General features: G+C 38.5%; 1 protein-coding gene across 1 annotated transcript in view; it reads left to right on the forward strand.

Annotated features, from left to right (window-relative positions):
• angpt1 (angiopoietin 1) overlaps positions 1 to 24,014 on the forward strand; it is an 85,865-nt gene that overhangs the window by 37,969 nt on the left and 23,882 nt on the right. The window contains exons 4-7 of the mRNA XM_066674445.1: positions 514 to 746; positions 14,212 to 14,339; positions 17,774 to 17,875; positions 23,559 to 23,725. Coding sequence (XP_066530542.1) covers positions 514 to 746; positions 14,212 to 14,339; positions 17,774 to 17,875; positions 23,559 to 23,725 — 630 coding nt within the window. The remainder of the gene's footprint in view (positions 1 to 513; positions 747 to 14,211; positions 14,340 to 17,773; positions 17,876 to 23,558; positions 23,726 to 24,014) is intronic.

Raw genomic sequence — 24,014 nt, forward strand, 5'->3', positions numbered from 1 at the left:
CTGATGTAACAGATCTGGGCAGTTTGCTTTTTCATTTAGCACCTTAAGCTGTTCAGTGGCTTTGTGTTAGAAGTAGATAGAAAAGAAGACGTGGGTTGGTCACGGAGGAAACATGTTTGCCCCCTACTCAAATACATTCCCCATGCTTGTCCTGATGCATGCCTGTGTGTGTGTGTGTGTGTGTGAGAGAGAGAGAGAAACTGCATGGTTTTGGTCAAATACTTCACAAGTTGATACATTTATTTATATATTTATATATATATATTTTTTGGATGTGGCTTCTGAATTTCTAGAAGCTTTTCAGAGACCATGATTGTTTTTGAGTTTAGAGTGGTGTTAGGATTAGCTCTTTTATGGTGTATGGATGATCTTATCCAGAGCCAATTGTACTGTTATAATACAAAGGACTCTCATGGATTTAATGTACTTAGTGTAAATAGTGTACTTACCTGGGCAGGGAGTTGATACCCGGTACCAACTAGATCATTTCAATCTGTCTCTGCTTGCTCCCAGGCTTCTGGAACTGAAGATGCAGGAGATGGAAGTGAGGCACAGAGAAGAGCTGAATGTGCTGAAGGAGGAGAAGAGCAGTCTGCAGAATCTGGTGACCAGCCAGAGCAGCGTGATCCGAGAGCTGGAGAGTCAGCTGGCCAAAGCCACGGGCAACAGCACGGCCCTGCAGAGACAGCAGCAGGATCTGATGGACACGGTGCACAACCTCCTCAGCCTGTGCTCCAAAGACGGAGGTAAAATACAACATGTGTAATGTTACCTTGGGCAATGCCAGGTTTGGAGATGGGGGGTGTACAGCTCTCCGAAAGTGTGTTCTCTGGAATGATGGAGTACCATCTGGTGCTTTTGGAATGGGTTGGAGTGGCTTTTGTGATCTAGAGCTAATTATCAGTCATCAGTACTTGACTTCACTAAGGTTAATGTGCAAAATGCCCTCAAACATGTCTAGCACATAGTCTCTTTTTTGTTTAGTGTGCTTACCTGAACATGGAACTGAACCCTAGTCTAATGAGGGGAAAGCAACAATGTGACACGCTACACTACACTACACCAACCAAATCCTCACAGGAATGTTCCAACATCTAGTGTAAATACTTCACAGAAGAGTAGATGCTGTTGATGCAGCATAAGTTTGTGTGTGTAATTAACTACAAATTAATAGCCTTGGTTCTATGGATTAAATATGAAAACTGCCACACCTACCTGCTGATTGCCTGTATACTGATCAGGAGAGCGTACTTATACAATACACAACTACTTTATTTATCCCTGTGTAATATATTCACCAGTAATACCACTCATATACCAAAGTTGCTCTATACACTGTTATGTAACTCTGTGCCAGAGATGGTCATTTAAAAAAGGTTGTTTGAAAATTAAGTTACAAGCTATACATTTAATATGAATGCTCTTCACATCAGATGTCAGTGACCAGGCGTACAGTGCCTTGTACTTACAATGGAGAGATGTACTGCAAATATGCATGCTCACTGTTATTTATATACACATATGGACCAAATATATTACACAGGTGAGGATAACTCAGAAAGCTCACAGAAGTGAATAAGAAGGTCCACAAATTCCAGAGTGGTGATTTCTGCTCCAGAACATCTATTTAACCGAATAATAGACAGATAAATAAGAACCCAAAAATCCCCAAACACTGCTGTACACTGGGCTTTGGTCTCCCATGCAACTGGTAACTGAAGGATAATGTTCTCTTGCAAGTGTGTTCACCTGTACAGTGATGTTGCATCTGAGGCAGCTTGAAAAGATGTGGTGGTTTTGTGTACATGTTACTATGTTCATGATTTTTTTATGGTTTATTTTTCACATTATCCAACCCAGTATCATAACTGAGATGGAACAGGAGACCTTGAATACTTTACAATACACCTACACACTTAAAAATTATGGTTATACAAGGGTTCTTTGGTAAATAATTAGAACTCTAAATACTTAAGTACCTTTTGTATGATTAAAGGGTTCTTTGCATCATGAAAGTGTTCCTCAGATGTGATTTAATTAGGAAACATGATTGTACTTTATACAGTAATAATTTAAAATTTTATAATTGTGTTGATTTCATACATCCAATTTTATCTCTAGGACTTTATTTTTTATTATTATTTTATACAGTTATATAATGAAATCTTACAAACATTCACCTCACCTACTGGAGAAGAGACTGTAATAACCTTTAGAGAGAACAACTGAACTTTAACACAACTGCTGTACCTTTAAATGTATATTTATACTGTACCTTTAGTGACCAACATTGAACCTCTACCATGTCTTTTTTGTGAGTGTATAGAACTCTTCAGATGTTCAGGGTTCTATATAGATACATTTCATTTAATAAAGAACCCTTGTAGAACCATTATTTTTAAGTGTGTAGGTGGAAGAAAATGTTTATGTCGTATTGGATTTCTATTGACTTGTTTGTCATGGATCAGTCACAGAGATGACATTGAAAGGTTGAAAGTATTACATTAAGGACAGTTTGGTGGAACATAACTCATTGTGGCACTGTGTGCCACTGATAAAAGCCTCATCCTGGTGGGCGTCTCGTGTCCTGATATGCTTCAGTGAGTCCATGTTGTGTAGTAGTGGATGGAGCTTATCACGCTTCAGCACACTGCTGTGTTTTACTGTGTGGCTGAGGTGTCAGACAGCATCTTGTTTGAGTTACAGGACTATAATCTTTCCCCGCTGCAGTGATGGGGGCTGGTGAATATGATCCCTGCTCCTTGGAGCGGTGGCTTTATGCTACCAACAGGTCATTAGCCTGGTTTCCCTTGTCTGACCCCTGACTGCTCACTGCCCCACCGTCACAGCAGATTTCTTCTGGATGTCTGAGCTGGGACTGTCGTCCCAAACGTAGGGAAACGGCCGTCTGAGTACAATCCCCACTTCCTGCTGAGAGGCCACCACAAGACAGCCCACTTCCTGTTGCTCTTTCTGCCGTTAGGACACTCTGCTGACACCCAAATGACTCTTTTATCCAGACTTCTGCATTCTCTGAAGAAAATGTAACACATGTCAGTGGCTTGGACTGCAGCTGAAGCAGTATAGGAACTGCTTAGTAAAAAGTAAATATGAAATGTGTATGCCCTTGGTTCTTGTTGTGTTGAGGTTTTAAATGAGAATAACTCATTGTATACAAGGATAAATTAAATAAGGAATTTTGCTGCTTTTAACGCATTATAAAACAAAACATTATATATAATATACAATATACACCAATATATAATGATCATAACTTTTACAAAAATAAATAAGTAAATAAATAAATAAATAAATGGTTATATCTCAGAATGGTGAAATGGCAATATTTTGTACTTTTAATCTACACTTCTCTTATTACAGTCATGTTACACACAAATGTATGTTTCTTATGAAACAAACCAATAATAAGCTCTTTGTGACCTGAATACATTTCTGATGTTGTGCACATTCTCACAAAATTTATTCACCATCTTTCTTCTTTTGCACAGTGACAGAAAACCCAGGAGCACACAGAAATCTTCAGGGCTGATTAATTTTACCACACTCAGTGTTTAACAACATACTGAACTGAAGTGGTTCTATGTACGTTGAGCTTATCCTGTGGTTTTTATAACAGACACATGAAAAATCGAACACTTTGATATTGCGTCATCCTGTAAACACATTCATAAACACAATGGATGTTATGCATCTAAAAAAATATATATAATGTTTAGTGAATATGCAAAATTAGCTGTACTGTAGCTACACTGGAGTTATTATTTCACTCTCACATAGCTGTACGGAACATCGGCTCAAATATAGAGGTCACTTTCTTCACCTCTGGCTGAATTAGTCAAACCTTAATGAGCCCAACGGGACAGTGTGAGGACAGTGTGAGCTTGGGAGGTTAAAAGGAAGGTTCGGAGGTCGCCTGTTGGACCCACATGACTCAGAATGGGCCTTTATTTTTTTAAACTGCATTTCAAAACCAGCGCTAAAGCTCGTTTCTCAGGGAGCACAGAGAAGCATTTTCCAGCAATGTCATTAGAGCTGTGGGGTATAAAACCCCGTCATCTGGGATCTACATGAATTAATGAATTAGCTGTTGTTTTGAGAGCCGAACCTGAAAAATGCTTCGAGTTTCTTGGGTGAAATAACCTATGTATGTTATTGTAAGCAGATAAGGATAAATCTGAGTTTGAATAATTAGAGTATGCATGTCATTTATAGCATGCCTGCCATGATACACAGGCATTTTATTTATTTATTTTTTAAGTCACATTTGTACGGATTAACATTCTTTTCCCCCAGGCTCTCTATGGGACTCTGGTCTTTATTGTTTTCAGAGTGTGGTGAGCTCATCTTTGTAACATAATTATCACTTATAAACACATTACAAATCAGTAAGCCTAATCATGCTTTTAATAGTAATTGAGCCTAGTTTCTGAGCAGCCTTAACAAATCCCTGGTTGCTAAATATGATTTTCTCATTTATATTGTGTTATTCCACTTAATGAATAGCATCAATCAACTTTACAGCCTCCAATGCATTGTCTCAGCTCTGAGAAATATGATTTTTAGTCGCTAGGTTTGGCTCTCTAGGAATATACTATATCTGGCTGTGGCACTTGAATGCAATTCCAAACTAATATGTTTGAAATGGATCATGTGGGGCACACTCCATTATTAGGATGGCATGTTTTGGCCTTACGTGATGTTGTAGTTGGCTGTTTCATTGGCTAGATCCACTAAACAATTCCACTCTATCCTTTGATCTTAGTCAGTTTAGTTATGGGTATGTTTCCATCAGTTAAAAGATATTAATACAAGTTCTAAATTATAAGCCAAGTGAGTATCTGGCACCAGTGGCCAGCACTGACCTCTGTCCTTGCTTGGCCTTTTTTCAGCAGATGGTTTTCTTTGGGCACTTTAATTCTTATTTACGCTTATTTGGGTTGAGCGAGGGTTGGAGTTTTGGAGAGTTTGTTTGTCTGAAGTCATGATTTATACAAATGGATTCTCCTGTTTGTGCTTTTCACATAAACTCCCTCCTGAACAGAAGTCCCTACTGAATCAGTAAGAATTCGTATGTAAATAGATAATGGTGTGTGAAAAACTTCTCTGGGCCAGGACACAAGCTGTTAAATAGTTTCTGTTAGGGCACTGTGCTTATTGATGGGAATCCCTGTCATGATGCCATCATATCATTTCATAAACACTATTTTTTTACAGCTTTTGTCAGTTGTTTAACATCAAAATGGTTATATGTCACCGCGTGTTTGTGAATATATTCTTTTAAACTCTCCATGGCATTAAAAAACTTGGATCAAGGTCCCAAATGATATTAATTAATCGAAGCTTAAAGGAATCATATTCTACATATATCTTGTATAAAACTTGGTCTAGACTGAAACACTCCAGTGTGCATACACTGCTTATAATCTCCACAGAGAAGCATGAAATGAAATAGGATGCTTTGTATCAGATTCACATTAGCTTTGGGTCACCATGACCAATGCCAGGCGTCTATAACAAAATAAGCATGGAGGCAGAGTGCAAGTGCGAACAGTATTTACAGGCAAAGTTCATAGCATAACACAGATGGAACAAAAGAAACAAAAAAAATCCAAAACTCAAATTCAGAACTCAAAACACAAAGATCTTATTTACAAAACATCTACTTAACACATTAGTGGACAAGGCAGAGACACAGATCACCACAGCCAGGTAACAAACAGCAATACAAGTCACAGCTCAAGAGAAACAGAGTGCTTTGGAACCCCTGGGTATAATAATGTGAGTTTGGAGCTACAGAGTGAACACACTGTGGTTTTGATAAAGGGGCAGGTCTAGGGAAGAGAACAAAAGCCATCAAAACATGGACAGTGGAGAATCAGACCAAAGCACAGCAGGATGTTACAGTACCGACGTTTTGGGTTGTGGAGCAGTGGAACTGTGTTCTCTGCTCTGATGGAGCATTATCCAGTATCTTTGGCCTTAGTCATAACAAAACCCTATAAATACGCATCATTTCAGCAGAAACATTGGATATGTGATGAAATATGTTGCGATATAAATGACTACCAAATATACGCTGACCTGCCAAAAGTCATGAAATAGCAATAGCATTGGAGTTACCTCAGAAGGCAGCTTGGGAATGGCTACACCTACATAAGTTGTGAGGTGAGTGTGAGTGAGGCTGAACACTGGCCAGCATGCTCATGGCAAGGCAACTGTTGGACATCTCCTGAACTCGTGTGTGGTGGTAAATTTCTGGTGGAGATCTCCTGAACTCGTGTGTGGTGGTAAATTTCTGTTGGACATCTCCTGAACTCGTGTGTGGTGGTAAATTTCTGGTGGACATCTCCTGAACTCGTGTGTGGTGGTAAATTTCTGGTGGACATCTCCTGAACTCGTGTGTGGTGGTAAATTGCTGTTAGACAGCTCTGGCTTCTTGTTGTGTTAGACTCCACAGCGCAGTGTTCCACTCCGTGAACCTGTCACTGCGGGGGATCCTTGTCACTGACACTCGATCCTTCTGGAGACAGAGAGGCATAACGGCCCCTAACGAAGAGCTCTTCTGGACCCTGGCTCTGTGCCTCACACCAGGGATCAAAGCCAGGCCTAAAGACCCCCGACACGTCCAGCTTAGCGGCATCTCTTCTCCCTGAACTGGCCCAACAAGCCAAAACAATGGTGTGAAAGCTAAGCCTCCACTCTTCTGAGGGGAGGGAAGGAGGGAAGGGATTGGAAGGAATTCTCAGCGACATAAGCGGGACCCCGACGCGTAAATATAAACCACTTGTTATAACAGGAACTTGAAATTTATAGCTTGTAGTATTTTGTCCGCAGACCCTTGCTTGGTTTCAAAATACTGGCAAGGGGTAATTATGTGCAGATGGAGAAGGAGGCAGCTGCCAGCTCTGAAAGGCCCATCTGAACGGTACGCTTCCTCACAGAGAGCGAGAGATCAGCACCCTGATTAAAGGCCTTTCACACTGGAAACGTGTCACTCACTGACTAAGAGATCTGACCGATAACATCGAGCCAGAGCTCCGTCCTGAAGACTCTCAGAGACTCTCCATTCTTTTCAGGCAGTGCTTCCTCTCAAATATAAACAGCACTGACGTAAAATGCAATAGTGCAGGATGACATGGGACAGAGGTTGAGTTGGATTTTTAAAACTGAAGCTCTACTCATTGGCATAAAGTTTGTAATCTCTAATGTCACATCACTCTCAAATCCCTATTACATCTTCAGTAGTGCTTCAAAAATTGGCCTGATTTTTGTCTCTTCTTGTTTTATAGATGCCCATGTTTTGTCTTCTGTTTTCTTTATTGTTTACTTTATTCTCTTTTACTATTTCTCTTTCATTTGCTATATTTATCAAAATTAGTTTAGTTTGTATGTTTATTTAATACATGATACCTCTCTTCTCATTTGTCTGATGTTTGTTAAGCTCTCTGATGCACTATATAAATAAATACATACTACTACTACTACTACTACTAATAATAATAATAATTATTATTATTATTATTATTATTATTGTTGTTGTTGTTGTTGTTGTTGTTTATTATGTATGTATTAGCTATTATTATTATTATTATTATTATTATTATTATTATTATTACAATCCGGACTCCAAAAAAGTTGGGACACTAAACAAATTGTGAATAAAAACTGAATGCAATGATGTGGAGATGGCAAATGTCAATATTTTATTCGTAATAGAACATAGATGACAGATCAAAAGTTTAATCTGAGTAAATGTAACATTTTAAAGGAAAAATATGTTGATTAAAAATTTCACAGTGTCAACAAATCCCTAAAAAAGTTGGGACAAGTAGGAAAAAGTGGCTGGAAAAAGGAAATTGAGCATATAACGAACAGCTGGAACACTAATTAACACTAATTATGTCAATTGACAACATGATTGGGTATAAAAAGAACTTCTCAAAGTGTCAGTGTCTCTCTGAAGCCAAGATGGTAAGAGGATCACTAATTCCACCATTGTTGCACAGATAGATAGTGCAGCAATACCAGAATGGTGTTACCCAGCGTAAAATAGCAAAGACTTTTAAGTTATCAACCGTGCATAACATCATCAAAAGATTCAGAGACTCTGGAACAATTGCTGTGCGTAAGGGTCAAGGCCGCACCTCATGTCACTGCACCTCAAAAAGTAATGCCACTGTCAAGGAAATAACAGAATGGGCTCAGGAATACTTCCAGAAAGCATTGTCAGTGAACACAATCCACTGTGCAATCCGCCGTTGCCAGCTGAAACTCTACAGTGAGGAAAGAGGAAACCATTTCTAAGCAAGCTCCACAAGCTCAGACGTTTGCACTGGGCCAGGGGTCTTTTAAAATGGAGTGTGGCAAAATGGAAGACTGTGGTCAGATGTGTCACGATTTGAAGTTCTTTATGGAACTCTGGGACGCAATGTCATCTGGACCAGAGAGGACAAGGATAACCCAAGTTGTTATCAATGCTCCGTTCAGAAGCCTGCATCACTAATGGTATGGGGTTGCATGAGTGCTTGTGGCATGGGCAGCTTGCATGTCTGGAAAGGCATCATTAATGCAGAGAACTATGTTCAGGTTCTAGAACAACATATGCTCCCATCTAGACGTCATCTCTTTCAGGGAAGACCCTGCATTTTTTTTTAGCAAGATAATGCCAGACCACATTCTGCAGCAATCACAACATCATGACTACGTAGAAGAAGGATCCGGGTACTGAAATGGCCAGCCTGCAGTCCAGATCGTTCACCTATAGAGAACATTTGGCGCATCATAAAGAGGAAGGTGCGACAAAGAAGGCCCAAGACAATTGAATAGTTAGAGACCTGTATTAGACATGAATGGGAGAGCATTCCTATTTCTAAACTTGAGAAACTGGTCTCCTCTGTCCCCAGACGTCTGAGTGTTGTAAGAAGAAGGGGGGATGCCACACAGTGGTAAAAAATGGCCTTGCCCCAACTTTTTTGGGATTTGTTGACGCCATGAAATTTTGAAACAACATATTTTTCCCTTAAAATGATACATTCTCTCAGTTTAAACTGTTGATCTGTGATTTGTGTTCTATTCTGAATAAAATATTAGATGTTGGCACCTCCACATCATTGCATTCAGTTTTTATTCACAATTTGTTTAGTGTTCCAACTTTTTTGGAATCCGGTTTGTATTATTATTATTATCTCTCTCAGCCATGCACCTGAGGGCATGTTAGTCTGTCATGTGACTGCAACTCACAGGCGCATACATTTAGCTATTGTTATTTAAGCTCTGTGTCTGTGTAGTCTCCAGTCATGGTTCAGTGCTGTCCTTGTCCTCTGAGTGGTTAATAATATAGTCTGCCTACCTTGTTTCAGACTATGTCCTTAGATTTTAGCTGTTTTCTTAGCTGTTGTTTTGTCTGTGTAACTTTTAAAAGCTGTATATTCGTCTCAGCAAATGCTGTTGCCTCTTTTTGTCACCCAGGTCCCAGCACAATACTGATTGTGTCCTAGTATTCAGACTGGTCACTGCTAGGGGCAGATATTTCATTGTCATGTTTCCTGACCTAGTATACATACTTCTGCAATCTCTTGCTCTTCATTGTCTTACCTTAAAGCTCAACTAAATATTTAACAACATTCTCTATTTTATCTGCCTCATATATACATATTTATACAACGGTGTGCATTTCAGAACAACCCAAAGAGACACAGCACCCCTAACTCTACATAAAATAAGTTATTGTCACTGAATTAAATTTATGTTACTTTATAAAGATTTTATTTATTATTGTTTTAGTTGTTTAAGAGATATTCTCCGGTCAGAATTTATTTATTTCTGTTTTATATTTTTGTGCATACAGGTGTATTTTTTCATGGCCTGATTATTAAACAAAGAGGTTACTCAGCAGTTACTCGGTACTTGAGTAGTTTTTTCACTTAGTACTTTTTACCCTAATTAAGTAATTTTTACAGTAATAAATTGGGTGATTTTTACTTTTACTTGAGTCATAGAAACAATACTCTGATTACAATTTTTGGCTACTCTACCCACCTTTGGTAATATAAGACAAAGGCAACCTGAGTAATCATGACAGCCTGTTTCTAAATTGTAATATGAAGAAGGGAAAAAGCTTATGCGGTATGAACAGTCACTGTGTGACCGGTGGAAATTACTTTATTAGTTTTTATTTATTTTTAATTAATTATTTCTTTTGCAAAACTAATGTTATGTTTTCTTGATTGTTTGAATTTTACAGTGAGAGTTCTTCCTTTATGTTTTATCTCATCTGTACAGACTGAACTGTGCATCTATACACACTTTGGGAATCTATATAGCTTTATTAATTTGTAATGTTTACATAGTTATATAAAAATTCTACTATGTATTTTTCAACAGAGAATTTTTTATGGTTTTAGTGATACCCTTAGGGCCAGCTTTTTAAGAGGAAAGGGGAAAGCTTAAGGCTGGAATTAATGTTTTATGTGAGGAACTCTAGCTCTGTAATTGGGGTATGTTGTCTGCAGAATGTCTGCAGGAGAGTGTTTTCTCATGAGGCGCTGTTTTTTCACAGTCTGTGAGTGCGATTGATTTGTGAACGTCTGCCTTGAGACAGAAACAGTGGCATTAGCTTTTATACACATTCCATCCCTTCCCGTCCATCCTCACACACTCCCTGCCAACCACAACTCTATATATTTAATCCCTGCTAGATGTCACTGCTGAAACATTCTCTGCTCTGGCTCCAGAAGCCTTCCATCAGCAGAAACACCCTCCTTACATTTGTATGGATTTTGTAGAACATCCAGCCAACCTCTGATATATAACATAATCAAATATTCAGCCCTTATATAAAAGAATGAGCATCTGCCAAATGTTTTAAATGTAATGTTGTCACGCATTGAAAGAGATAGGTCAAGTCAAGGTGCGTATTGTTTTGATATTTGAAGTGAAAAGAAAAATAACACTAAATCTGGCATCGCGTTGGGACTTCTTGTTGTGTGGCAACCACGTAGCATAGCGCTAGGGCCCTGGGGTCCAGTTGCATAGGGTGACCAGACGTCCTCTTTTACCTGGACATGTCCTCTTTTTTAGACTTAAAAAGATGTTGGCTCAGCTTTTGAAAGTAATTAATGTGTATTTAATTAAAATGTATTTTATTTTAGTTCGTTCATTTTCAAAATGTAATTCTATGAAGGTTCTGGCGATCTTGTAACTTCTAAAATATTTTAATATTTAAAATATATTGTCTCTCTTAATACACGTCACAACTTCCAATGTGCGACACCCACCAGTGTGCGATTTCTTGAACTTTTTGGCAGCTGACTGCACGGCGCCAGTAAAAGGATGACGGCACGCAGAGAGAGGACAGCATTTTTGTTTGCTGCCTGTGGATAATTTAAGTTTGGTGTTTTTTTTTCCCATTTCTACAAGGACTCAAATAGACATTGACTATTTTACTTAACCGTCAACCCAATGTCTTTTTTTCTGAGTTAAAAATGTTTTGTTGCATGAAGAAATGTTATTTCATTTTTCTGCAGTCGTTCATTAATTTCATAAATGTAACACAGTATAGTTTGTTTATACATAGCACAAAGGCAAAAACCCTATTATATGCAGTGTTATTTCATGTAAAATTTCAAAAGGTTTTTGTGGCTCCCAGTGTTTTCTTTACTGTGTGAAACGGGTCCAAATGGCTCTTTGAGTGGTAAAGGTTGCCGACCCCTGAGCTTACATAGAATTTCAAGAAGCGTTTCACAAACTAGACCCGCCCTCCCCTACTCCGATTGGTTCGCTTGAGTGAGAAGGGGGCGTGGTGCAGTAGCCTAAAATCGGATTGGACGGTGTGACTGTAGAGCTACCGTTACTGGTCGAGAACCTTCTCTGTAAACATTTAATTGGTCAGTCTGCACGTCAGTAGTCCTTGTTTACGTCAGGCAAAGCTCATGTACCCACCCTCATCTCGAGCAGCTATGCCGAAACGTAAATGTAAGTTCTCGGATGTATTAAAAAAGAAATTCCCATGTTTTGTGTAGCAAATAAAGGTGTAAAGGACATAAAAGCACACGTACGTTCAGCTAAGCATACGGCAGCGAGGGGCGAGAGGGATAAAGCACCGTATGTTGTGTACAAGAATCACAGTTTAAACATCTAAAACTTTCCAAGCGCCAACAGAACAAAATGGCCCCACACAGCTTTACTGTCTCCTTTGTATTAAAAATAATACGACCTTAAATGAAGAAGAGGCAGCACGGAAAGTGAGAAACAGGTGTTCAGTGAAGAATCAGATGGGTGTGAATGTTTGAACGTCACAAAAGAAATCATGAATACAAGTCAATTAAAGATTATGGGAAATAATTCCATGCATGAGTACAATAATTTATAAAATGAATAGCAGCAGATGTCTATCATATATTGAGTTTTATTTATTCATGAAACGTTTAAAATAAATATACACTTTTATTTGATCAAGAGAATATACTGACACAAGTTTCCAAACTGTTTGGAGCAGCGCTGGGCAAATCTCCTGCTTCTGTATTATACTGAGCTTCTTCAAACATCACAGCGCAGTGTTTTGAGTCAAAGCTTTATCACATCATCTTTAGCGTTGTTGTTGAAATACATTAATTTATAAACTTTTGAAGAGATTGTTAAGCTTGTGGCTCAAATAACAGAAAGTCCATTCTCTGTAGAAACAAACTTGGGCGGTGTTGTTACCTGAAACAGCTCGGAAATACCTTTATTATTCGTTCAAAGACATCCTGAAATGAATGGAAGTAAATGGTGAACTACTCTCAAATGGTCTTCTCATAGCTCTGCTGCTCACTTCCAGTGGCAGGCTTTAGAAGGCAAATCTTGGGGGCCTGGTTGTGCAATAGGAATTCTGTGTTTTAGTAGTTTTAACCTAGCTACTCACAACGTACAGTTTAGGAAGGATTTTACACTCCAACTTATGATCGTACGTACACTCAGCTTGTGCAACTGGCTACTGAAGTCCATCCTCAGGTCACTGTCTGTGCAGAGTGTGGTGTGTTCTTCCTGTGCCTGTGTGGGTTTCAGTCCAAATGCACATGTTTGCAGGTGAATAAGCTTTGTGGAATATTCCACAGGTTTGGATGTGACTGCATGGATATGTGATGGATTGGAGCCATGCACAAGCTGTGTTCTTGCATGGTCCCCAAAGAGCAGAGAGAGTGAATTCTCAGTTCTTAGTAGAGAGAGTGAATGAGTGAGTTACAAACCAGTTCCTTGAGGTTCTTCATGTCTGAAAATAGACAAAAGAGCTGAAGCTAGTGAAATGGAAGGCTTAGTAGTGAAAGCTCATATTGACTCATATTGAGATTACAGCATTGGAGGCTATACAACCATATTCTGTCCAACTAGCCTTATCATTGTCAACTGTCATTTAAAGCTGGAATGCGTGACTTTGCAGGAAACAGGGTGTCAGTCGAAAGTGTCCCACCCCCTACATTCAGCCCTTGTTCCAAAGCCACATCTTGGTAAGTCACAGAGAGAGAGGTGTGCATTGCCTTGCTTTCAAACACCATCAACCTCCTCATTGCCTTCAAGCAATATCCACCTCCCTCATTTCTCATTCACATGTAAGAAAACACCCAACAGCTACAGTATATATAAAAATCAGTATATATATATATATATATATATATATATATATATATCTTCTTAACCAAGCTCCATTCCATCTTAAACAACCACACATACTTTATCTATACTTTATCTACACATCTTTACTTATCTACAGTTTTAAATGCTGCAGCTCCCTCAGCAAAACCATCTTTTGCGTCCCTGGGCAGCAGTGGTATTTCCAGGTTCATCAATGTTTGCTTGTGTGAACGGTTCCCATTCACTAAACATATGCAGTATACAAACGTGGCATTGGATTGCAGTTGAACTGCATTGACTCTGAGATGTTAGAATTAATTCTAATTGGACAGAAATGCAAGTGTTTGCTTATGATAGTTTTAGTAAATTTCCTGATATGTGTTTTCTCGCCAGTCCCAATTGTGTATTTTAAATGCTTTTGTCATGTTGAAATGCACCAGTGGTGATAATCTAATCCAATTGTGATGAAGTGTTTTGAATTGTTTTCCTTAGAATCCAAATCAAATTGAGTTGTTTTGAGATCAGAGATTTACTCTTGTGCTGAATGTGGGAGTAACTGGACAGATTTTCCTGTGTCCACAGTGGTGCCCAACAGCACGAAGCAAGCTGATGAAGAGAAGAAATTCCGGGACTGTGCTGATCTGTACGAGTCAGGCGTCAGGAAGAACGGAGTATACACCATCAACAGCAGCCCTCAGGAAACCAAGAAGGTATGTTTGCATATGTGTGTGTGTGTGTGTGGTAAATAAACGGATTACTATTTATCTGACAGGCTACAAGTAATTGTAAAAGGAAAACTTCAAATATCTTATATATTTTGATTAGCCGTAATATTAAAGCCACCTCTTGTTTCTAATGAGTCCATATTATCAGCTCCACTTACCACCATATAGATACACGTTCTATTTTTTGTTTATAGTTTGTATACACCCTACAGGATCTGGGGTGTTGTGCCAGTCAAGTACATCAAACACTGCTGAAGTTTTTATCACAATGTCACCCAGTCCAGCAGCAATACTTTTTCTGATCCACTGATATCAGCGAAACACACACTAACATACCACCATATCAGTGTCACTGCAATGCTAAGAATCATCCACCACCCAAATCATACTTGCTCTCTGCTGGTCCTGTGGAGGTCCTGACCACTGAAGAACAGTGTGAAAGGAATACAGGTGAAAGTATACAGAGCAACAAATTACGCTCTGTAACTAAAGAACTACAAAGTGCAACAATATTGTAAGCAGAGCTGAGAACATATACAATGAGTAGAAAAGGTAGTGAGTCTTCTGGCCTGGGTTAAGTTGAACCAGCCTCCTATATTTTATAGGCACAATAGCTACTTTGTAAGAAACCCTCAGCTTGAGCTGTGTACTCTGTGTTATCATGTTGCTCAAGAACAAGACCTCAAGCACCATACAGTTTAGTTTATTTTCTTCCCAACTTAATTTAACTCAATTATAAGTCTGATTCTGGTTTTCAGCATGTTTTGTTGCACCTTTTTCACCTCTTCCATCAACAAGCCTTCCATGAATTAATAACATATTAAAGCACAGAAACCTTGGCTGATTTGTAGTATTGACGTTAGGGCCATACGGGGCTGAGAAATTATTTGTTGTTACAATAAAACAAATTACACAATTAAACAATTCTCAAATCACAAGTGCTGCAATTCTTATTGTAAGCCCACATCATCAACAGTGTTGTTTTAACATGGTTTTTAAGTTTAGCCCACTTTAACCCAATAATTCAGTGACACACGTGAACTGCCCATAGATTAGTTCCACCAATTCGAAGCAACCAAACACATGTTCAATGACATCACAACTTTATATGACCCCCTCAAAACAGGCTTGGACTGTATTTTTGTACAAAACAACTGCAATTACAATAGCAGTTGCAATCCTGATCAGAAAAAGATCTATTATGAGCTCTCCCAGAGTCTCCAGCCCTAGCGCCAAGTATCGGTGCACTGGAGAAGAGCCAGCATGGCTATATTGATCCAGAGAGGTATGAGTGCCCAGAATCCTTTTGGCTTGGTCAGTGGGGTGAAGCAGGTGGTCAGTACCTCAACAGAGTGCAGCCAGAGGATATAGGCTGGGGTGGAGGGGACTGCGTATGGGGCTAGAGCCAAATTTGTGTGCAATATACTTAGCACTTATTTATATCAGAAGTTTCCAGTCCTGTTCAAGGACTCATAACTGCTTCAAGTTATGTTTTATTCCTGCTGACCACTCCGATGACCCAGGGGATCAACGGTTTATAGTCCAGGTGTAGTGAATGGAAATATAGACTGGCTTGGGACTGGTTTGGCTTCCAGAGTTTTAAGAATATTTGGGGTTAGTTTAGGAGTTCAAGGTCCTACTGGTGGGACCCTAAAGATAATCCCTTTATGGTAAACTGTGTAGAGTGAAGGGTTATATGTGTTGAAATTTATAGGTTAATAGTGTAAATTACGCTTAAGGGAAAATATGCTGTAAGTGCTGTGCTTATATATATATATGTGTGTGTGCGTGTGTGTGTGTGTGTGTTTGTGCGTGTGTGTCTGTGTGTGTGTGTGTTTTTGTGCGTGTGTGTGTGTGTGTTTGTGCGTGTGTGTGCGTGTGCGTGTGTGTGTGTGTGTGTACAGGCATGTGTCCTGGTGTCTTGTTTCAGATCCAGTCACTTGTACTTGGGTAATTGTCCTCTAAATGTTCCATGTGTGTTCAGCTGGATGTGTGTAAAATCAGCAGTCACAGATTCACCTCTTACTGCTCTACACTAATCCACACACAGCTGGATTACAGGCATGTGTCCCTTTATGTTTCCACTTTGATCTTAGGCTTGGTCTTTGGCCCTGCTCTAATTGGCGCTAAGCAGATAGTCAATATGGACTAAGTTTTCTAAGCTGTGATGAGAAGTAACCACAACAAAAGAAAGGTTTCCCCTAAAAGTCTTAATCTAAATGTTAGTCAATTTCAGTCTCATTTGTACACTTTACAGTATATGTTCATTGTCAGTCTATAATTATTTATTTATGTTGCGTTGGTTGTTTTTACCTCTCTACACTGTAAAAAATGTCTGTAAATTTTACTGTGAAATGGCTGTAAATGGTTGTAAACTGAAAACATTTTCTGTAACAGTGAAATACTGTAAATACATTTATCAGCCGAAACATTAATTTTCTACATCTCTTTACTGTAAAAAAACCCCACATTATTTAACTGTTAAATGCACAAACTATTATGGGCTGTACACTGGGAGGAGCCGAGACTCATTAGGGAGCTCCCAGCATGCCTTGCTTCTCCATATTTTATGTGATTTTCAGCATTAATTTCTTTTTCTCTGTCTTTGAGACTTTTTTATTTTGGTTGCGTTTGGGTGATTATTTTGTGTATTTGTGTGTGTGTGTTTCTGTTTCTGTGCATGTTTAGTGTAGATGTGTGACGAGATGTGTGTTGCTCCTGAAAGTTCACCATCTGTCTTTGTGTTGGAGTGTGGCACCCAGATACTGCACATTTCTTTGCTCCTATCATCAATATAGCTTTTAAGAGCTGAATATAGGCTGGCTATATATTCAGTATGGCTATATTTCAGTTTCCATTCTGTCATTTTTCTCTCATTTATGTAAATTTACACGTATAATTGACACTCATAATTTTGGATACAATACTATCCCCAAGAACAGAACAAATCAACAAATCAATGCACATACTTTTGCAGTCCTTTTACCCTGAATAAACTCCTAATGAACGCTGTGACAAATAAATTATTCTCCCTTCATTCTCCTAGTTATTTTTATATGAATAAAATGACAGTTGTTATAACGACGGTTACCATGAAATGACTAATGTTTAAATTTTGAATTACAATAATATGTTACATGAACGTGCTTTAAATATTATTGTTACACCTAGCACCTCCTGAAGATGGTGTTTCTTTGTTTAGGTAGGTCACACTGTTCCCTAACACTGATATTGTTTGTTGTGTAATTAAGATAAAAAAAGAAGAGTCTTTTAAAAAACATCATAGCAGTCCAGTCTGAATAATATATAGTACGTGTCAATCATTGTCATCTGCATTTAATTTACATACAGCATCTCCTTGTCTTAAACTAGTGCTTGGATCCTGTTGATGAACATTTATTATTTTTGCGTGTAAACAGGTGTACTGCAACATGGAGTCTGCTGGTGGAGGATGGACAGTCATCCAGCGGCGAGAGGATGGCAGCGTTGACTTCCAAAAATCATGGAAAGAATACAAAATGGTACGTTGCCAGACATGTCAGTTCTAACCTATCATGAGTTTATATTATCCCTCTCTATAGCAATGATGGCAGTTCAGCCCTTCACAGACAGCACATGAAGGTCATATATCAGCAAAATTTCAGCTGGGCTTGATTTAGCCTGTTGAAAATAGGCCAATAGAAGAGCCAGCATTTATGTGAATCTTTATTATGGGGGAAGGGGGCGGGGGTGCTTGACCACTTAGTAACGTTGGACTAAACCTTTGGCACACAAGCTCCAGAGGGCATGACTCAGTTTTGCTCTCCATTGCTGATGAGAAACCTCCATGAAGTCCAAATGCAATAGCCGTTTGTTCTGCACATCACACTCTTGGCCACAGGCTCCATTTTTTTTACACACATGATATAGACATAAGTCAAACCTTGAGAAATGGAGAGGGTTTTCTCAAGCAGTGTGTGGCTCCAGCAAACATTATGGGCTGTTGCAGTGTGAGGTAGAAGACTAGCAGTTTTTTATTCACTGAGTGCCGAGTTGTATTTATTGTAACTAATTAATACCCCATTAAGTTCCGAAGTCATACTGCTACACTGAGCCAGAAGCCCTTCCAGTTAATTTGAGGTGTTAAGTACCTTATAATAAACAATTGTTTTGTAACCAGTGTGAATTTAGTTAATTTAATTAATTAGGTTCATTCATGTTTTTTTAAGAAAAGAAAATGAGGTGTGAGCCCACGTGTGAACCCTTATTATTGTTTAAAATGCACAGAGAGTAAACTGTTGTAGACTTGGAAGTTGGAGAGCTCAACCCAAAGCCGAAGGAACATCACAGCTGACCTCCAAGAAATTGCCTGGAATACTGATTATGTGGACACTCAGTCCCGTGTATATCTTTGATTAATGGGAGTGCCACTAAAGTTATCATTAGGGTGAATGATGTAGTAACTAATCTCTTTGGATCCCATTTTATAAAGGGATTTCTGAACAATGAAGTTCACATTTGTATCGTATGTACTTTGTAATTTGATCTTTTTTTTTTCTTTTGATCACAGTCTATGGCGCTCTTTATGAACAGTTAGTGTCCCCTTATCTGTCCATTGCTTTCATTTAATGGACAGATGAGGACAATTACCAGAATCAGAATAGCTGCCACACAAAACAGTACTAATGTTTATTAAGATTTTTTTAAAAAGCACCACTGTTTTGGATATGGCTTCTGAAATTTTATTTTCTCTGGCCCCCTTACTGGCCCCTTCAAATCCACAAGTAGCCATTTGTCCCTGATTGAGAGCTAGAGCATTGTTTCCCTAAACAAGCTATCAGTGGATGTGAGGCACCATATTTCTAAGTGAGAAGGGCCTCATTAAAATTAAAAGAGCCTCAATGTTAATGTAAACATTTCTCAGAAGAACTACATACAATAAGTAATTGGAATTTTTAGTTTTTGACAGAATGAAACATCACGATATATTTGTGCTGTTGCTGTCATAAACACCCCAAGAACTGAACTGGGTAACTGCTCAGATGGCGGAAACATATTTCTGACTTTGGCAGTGATTGGACTTTGAAGGAGCACAATTTTGGAAAGGAGGCTATTTTTGTCTATTAGTGAGGTGATGCATAGCAACCTTAGAGAAGATTATTGCACCACCAGTGTTTTATCCACAACCACACACCCAAGAGGACGGCCCTTTCTGAATATTAAATAGCAATCGATCCCCCCTCTTGTTCACTTGGGTTACTCACAAAGTTCACATGAGAAATGATGTGGGTTTGCGTGTGAACTGCACTCTGAGTCTGCTTTACTCCAGATCTCCTCTGTGCTCAGGGTGCGAGGCCTGGCTTTTAAAAACCAATCACTGAGCCCACGCCTCAATAACACACTCAGGCTCATATAGAGAGGATTGTTGAATCGATGTCATTCCACCCACGCAGGACTTGCCTTAGACCCGAGGAATGTCCCATCTTACATCGTAAACCACTCGGGCCATAATCCCTCGTAAGTGCATAAACACGCAGGTCTCTCCAAATCTAGAGCCAGCACTTAATAACAGACCAGTTATTATTATTATTGATTATGAATTCTTTTGAACTGTTTTAAAATAATATTTAATACATAATTAATGACATAGTTATATAATGAACTTCATTTTTTATAGCTTATCAAAATGACAATAATAACTGCATAGTTATATTTTTTAATTGCTTTAATCTTTGTCATTTGTGTATAAATGCAGATATTATTCAGCACATAATTTGTAAATGATTAATATAATTAACCACATTTAAATAGCTCAGCAAAACCACAGTAATAACAACATTAAATTACTTCTAATAGTATTGTTATTTTCCTAAACAATTTATGTGTAATTAAGATCTAATACATAGTTAATTACCTGTTTTTTAAAAATAATAAATTACATTTCATGTATTATGTATGGACAAGTTTAAGTCTGCCCATGTTTCCATGTGTTTCAGTGTCCAAAAAAAAAAAAAATGCAGTGGTTTTTACCCCCGGCACAGCACATGTTCAGTGCAGCTGAGTTGGCTTTGGAATAGGAGCCTCGAGTACCTCACTCTGCGAAGACTATACAAAACAATATCTTTTCAAAGAACTTCTTAAATTACTCTTCTGTGAGGAGACTGATATGTTCTCCCTGCGTGGGTTTCCTCTTGCAGTCCAACAAAACATAGGCTTATAGGTGGATTGGATGTGGGAACATGTCCATTTGGTGACTGTGTGTGGTGCCCAGAGGTGGACAGTCCAGGATGTGTAGGATCCGACAGAAGAGTATGAAGCAGTTTGAGAAAAAAAACGAATGAGATTTTAAAAACATTAATTAATTAATTATACAGATGTGAAAAGTAAAAAATCAACACTTATGTTATAAAGTTATTGAGTAAGATATACAACTCCAATTCTAAAATTGTTGGGACACTAGGACAAGGGTTAAATTGGTTCATATTCTTCATGAAAATTTAAAATGTCTCACTATCAACATCTGATATATGTTCAATGTTCTATTGTTAATAAAATATGAGTCAGTGACATTTGCAAATTATTGCATTCTGGTTTTCTTCATATTTATGTCCCTTTTACACCGTGTCCCAAATTTTCTGGAATCGGGGTTGTAATTCATCATTCCAAACATGATCATGTGCATGCTTTCACATAATGAACCATTACAGTTTCTAAAGCTTAACATAGTAATATCCTCATCATACAAAATACCTGTGGCACCAGATCAAGAGCAGAACCCATATTGCCTGTGCTTAATGTTAGGATGTGAGCCATTCATTCTCTCTGTGTGTGTTGTAGGATTGCTCACTGATTTCCCCTAAAAAGGCAGAATGTAGGAAAAGATGCTCTGTGTTCCAGCACCATGTGCTGCTGATTTAGGGCGTCATGAACAGGTAGAGTCCAGTCTGAGAAGGAGGCTGTGCTTCTGATCTGCTGCTCGACTATGTAATTACTGCTGCTAACACCTGCACTGCATTACAATGTGGTTCAGAAACCTGTCCAGTTGCTTTAATGAGCTGGGCCTGCGCAGTACACACAGGGGAAGCGATTGCAGTTCTATTGAGAAGGGAGTCTCGTCTGTTATATTAGGAGATTAGGAGTAATGACAAAGTGATGACACAAATGAGAATAGCAAACGGCTGGCCTGGAGAAGCACTGCAAACCTCTACATATGTCTAGAGCATTATATATCACTAAGACTGTGATTCTGGGACAGTGATTTGTGTTTTCTGTATTAATAATTCTGCTAAATGACTTTTTCAGGTTTTCAGGTTTGTTGTAGCCTGCAAGTTACTGTGCTTACATGCACACAACAGCAATAGCATGCAATATAGTACTAACTGGACCAAACATCTAGGTTTATTACTGTACATTTTCAGGATGTTTAAAACCTTGTTCAATGTTTTAACTAAAGTTCTCCTTTCGTTAAAATACTAATAATGTCTGTTTCAGACCCAAAAATAAGTGCAAGCAATACCGACCTATGCTTACTGTATAAATATCTGCAGTTTAGATCCTAAGTCTAATTTTTTTAGCACTATATGTACAACCTTCAAAATAAAGATTGTGATATTTTACATTAGCTGTGCCCCGTAAGCTTTCAGTGTTTAAATCTAAGAAAACCTTTTAAAAATGTACATATTAAATATTGTTACAAAAGTTCATTTTAGTCAGACTATGAAATTCCAACTGGGCTCATTACATCTCTGTTAAACTACCAGCTTTATATCCATTTATAACAGACAAATTACAAGCAAATCACTTTTTAGAAAAGCAATATTACTGTTGTCTTTCACATGGAATCTATAACTAACAAAATGTGTTGTTTAAAAGGAGCAGCTTTATTTTCTGCACAGAGGGGGTGTTAAAAATCAGGCTGACAATGCAGTCCAAACAAGTGTTTCGTAACAACACAACTTGCTGGCAGCATTACACAATAGCAAAACAAGCATAAAACTAATTGGAGCACCTGTTTTCAGAGTCTTTCTCCTTAGAATGTAGCCTACTTTTGTTTTGTCTTGTCATTTTTGGAATGTTTATACCCACTGTGTGCATTTTGTTTTGCAGTGATTCAAAGGAAAAATTATACATTCATAATTGCTGCTATTCAAGGATTTCCTTTTTTCACACTTCTTCCCAAGTTCCTTAAGTACTGCAAAAGCAAAACACAGATTGAGTGTGAAGGTAACACTGTATAATTTTTGGTACATAGTGCCAATAGGTCCTGAGTGAGACTATTATGGAGCTATTGCTCAGCATGTAAACATAGTTTCTGTTGTTTGATTGCTCTTCCCTGTGGCATGTCTGTGTAACTCTTTACTGATTGGATGGAGTATCTTCAAGAACAAGATCAAGAAGACGTTTTCTGTCATCTCTATACAAACCATATACAAATATACAGTGGAACAGCATACAGTACAGAGCCAGTGTTTACGGGACCACACAGTACAGCTGACCACGGCACAGACTACACATCGAGCAATTAAACCAGACTCTTCTATCCTAACTTACAGTACAATAAATACACAACCAGCCTCTAAACCAACAATACATTCTATGGAAATGCTGAGTTCTGAGAGTAACCCTATCCAACCTTATCTAAGAGTTAAAAAAACAAAAACTGTGTTGTAGATTATACTGTTTGACAAGTAAAGATAAAAAAAAGTAAAGATTTATTCTGAAAACAAAGGTATTAATATTAATTAATTAATAAAAATTGCTGCTACAACTAGAGAGAATGTGGAATCTCTGGGAAATGTACATCCCTCTAGCCAACACTTGGCATGGTGATATTAGATTCATGTGCAGCTTTTCCAAAATATCCAGAATGTTTGTACCTCAAAGTATCCAAATTCCGAATTGTAAGCTTTTGGGCATATGGTGCAGTACTGTCGGGATCATTAAATATTTCTCCTCATTTTTCATACAAGTATAAAGATCTAAAGTAGGTCAGTGAGCACTGATACTATCATATGCCGACTCATCCTTAAATCCATGCAATTATAAGCTTAGAAAAATGAGGGGGAAAGAAAAAAAAAGATAAATGGAGAGTTGGTTGTTGTTGCTTTGCTGGAAAGGCCAGTGTTTCCCATGGTCTGTTCCAGGCATCTTCACTAACCCTGCAGAATTCCTAAAGTGACCCGGTCTCTCTCTCTCTCTCTCTCTCTCTGTCTGTCTCTCTCTCAGGGCTTTGGCAGTGTGTCGGGTGAGCACTGGCTAGGGAATGAGTTTGTGTACACGCTGAGCAGTCAGAGGGCGTACAGTCTGCGTGTGGAGCTGACCGACTGGGACGGACTGCAGGCCTTCTCGCAGTACGACCATTTCCAAATTGGCAGTGAGAAAAACAAGTACAGGTACCAGAGTCCCCACTCTTTGACCCTGTTATTTCTCTATACACTACTGTTCGTGAATTTTGGAATCACTTGTTAAATTGCTTAAAATGTTTTGATATTTTAAAGAGTGTTCCCTCTAAAAAATAAAGCTCTGGGTCAACAACAAAAAAATCAACGCAACGTTTGGCGACAGTCTTTTTGAGTTGTTTCGGCTTCTGATAAAATTACATTGATCCAACAAAGTGTTTTGCGTACAGTGAGTTGCTTTGACAGGCATAGTAAAAAATCGTATTATGTGTACTGTATAAAT

Source organism: Hoplias malabaricus, chromosome 6, assembly GCF_029633855.1.
Source record: "Hoplias malabaricus isolate fHopMal1 chromosome 6, fHopMal1.hap1, whole genome shotgun sequence".
Taxonomy (NCBI): Eukaryota; Metazoa; Chordata; class Actinopteri; order Characiformes; family Erythrinidae; genus Hoplias; species Hoplias malabaricus.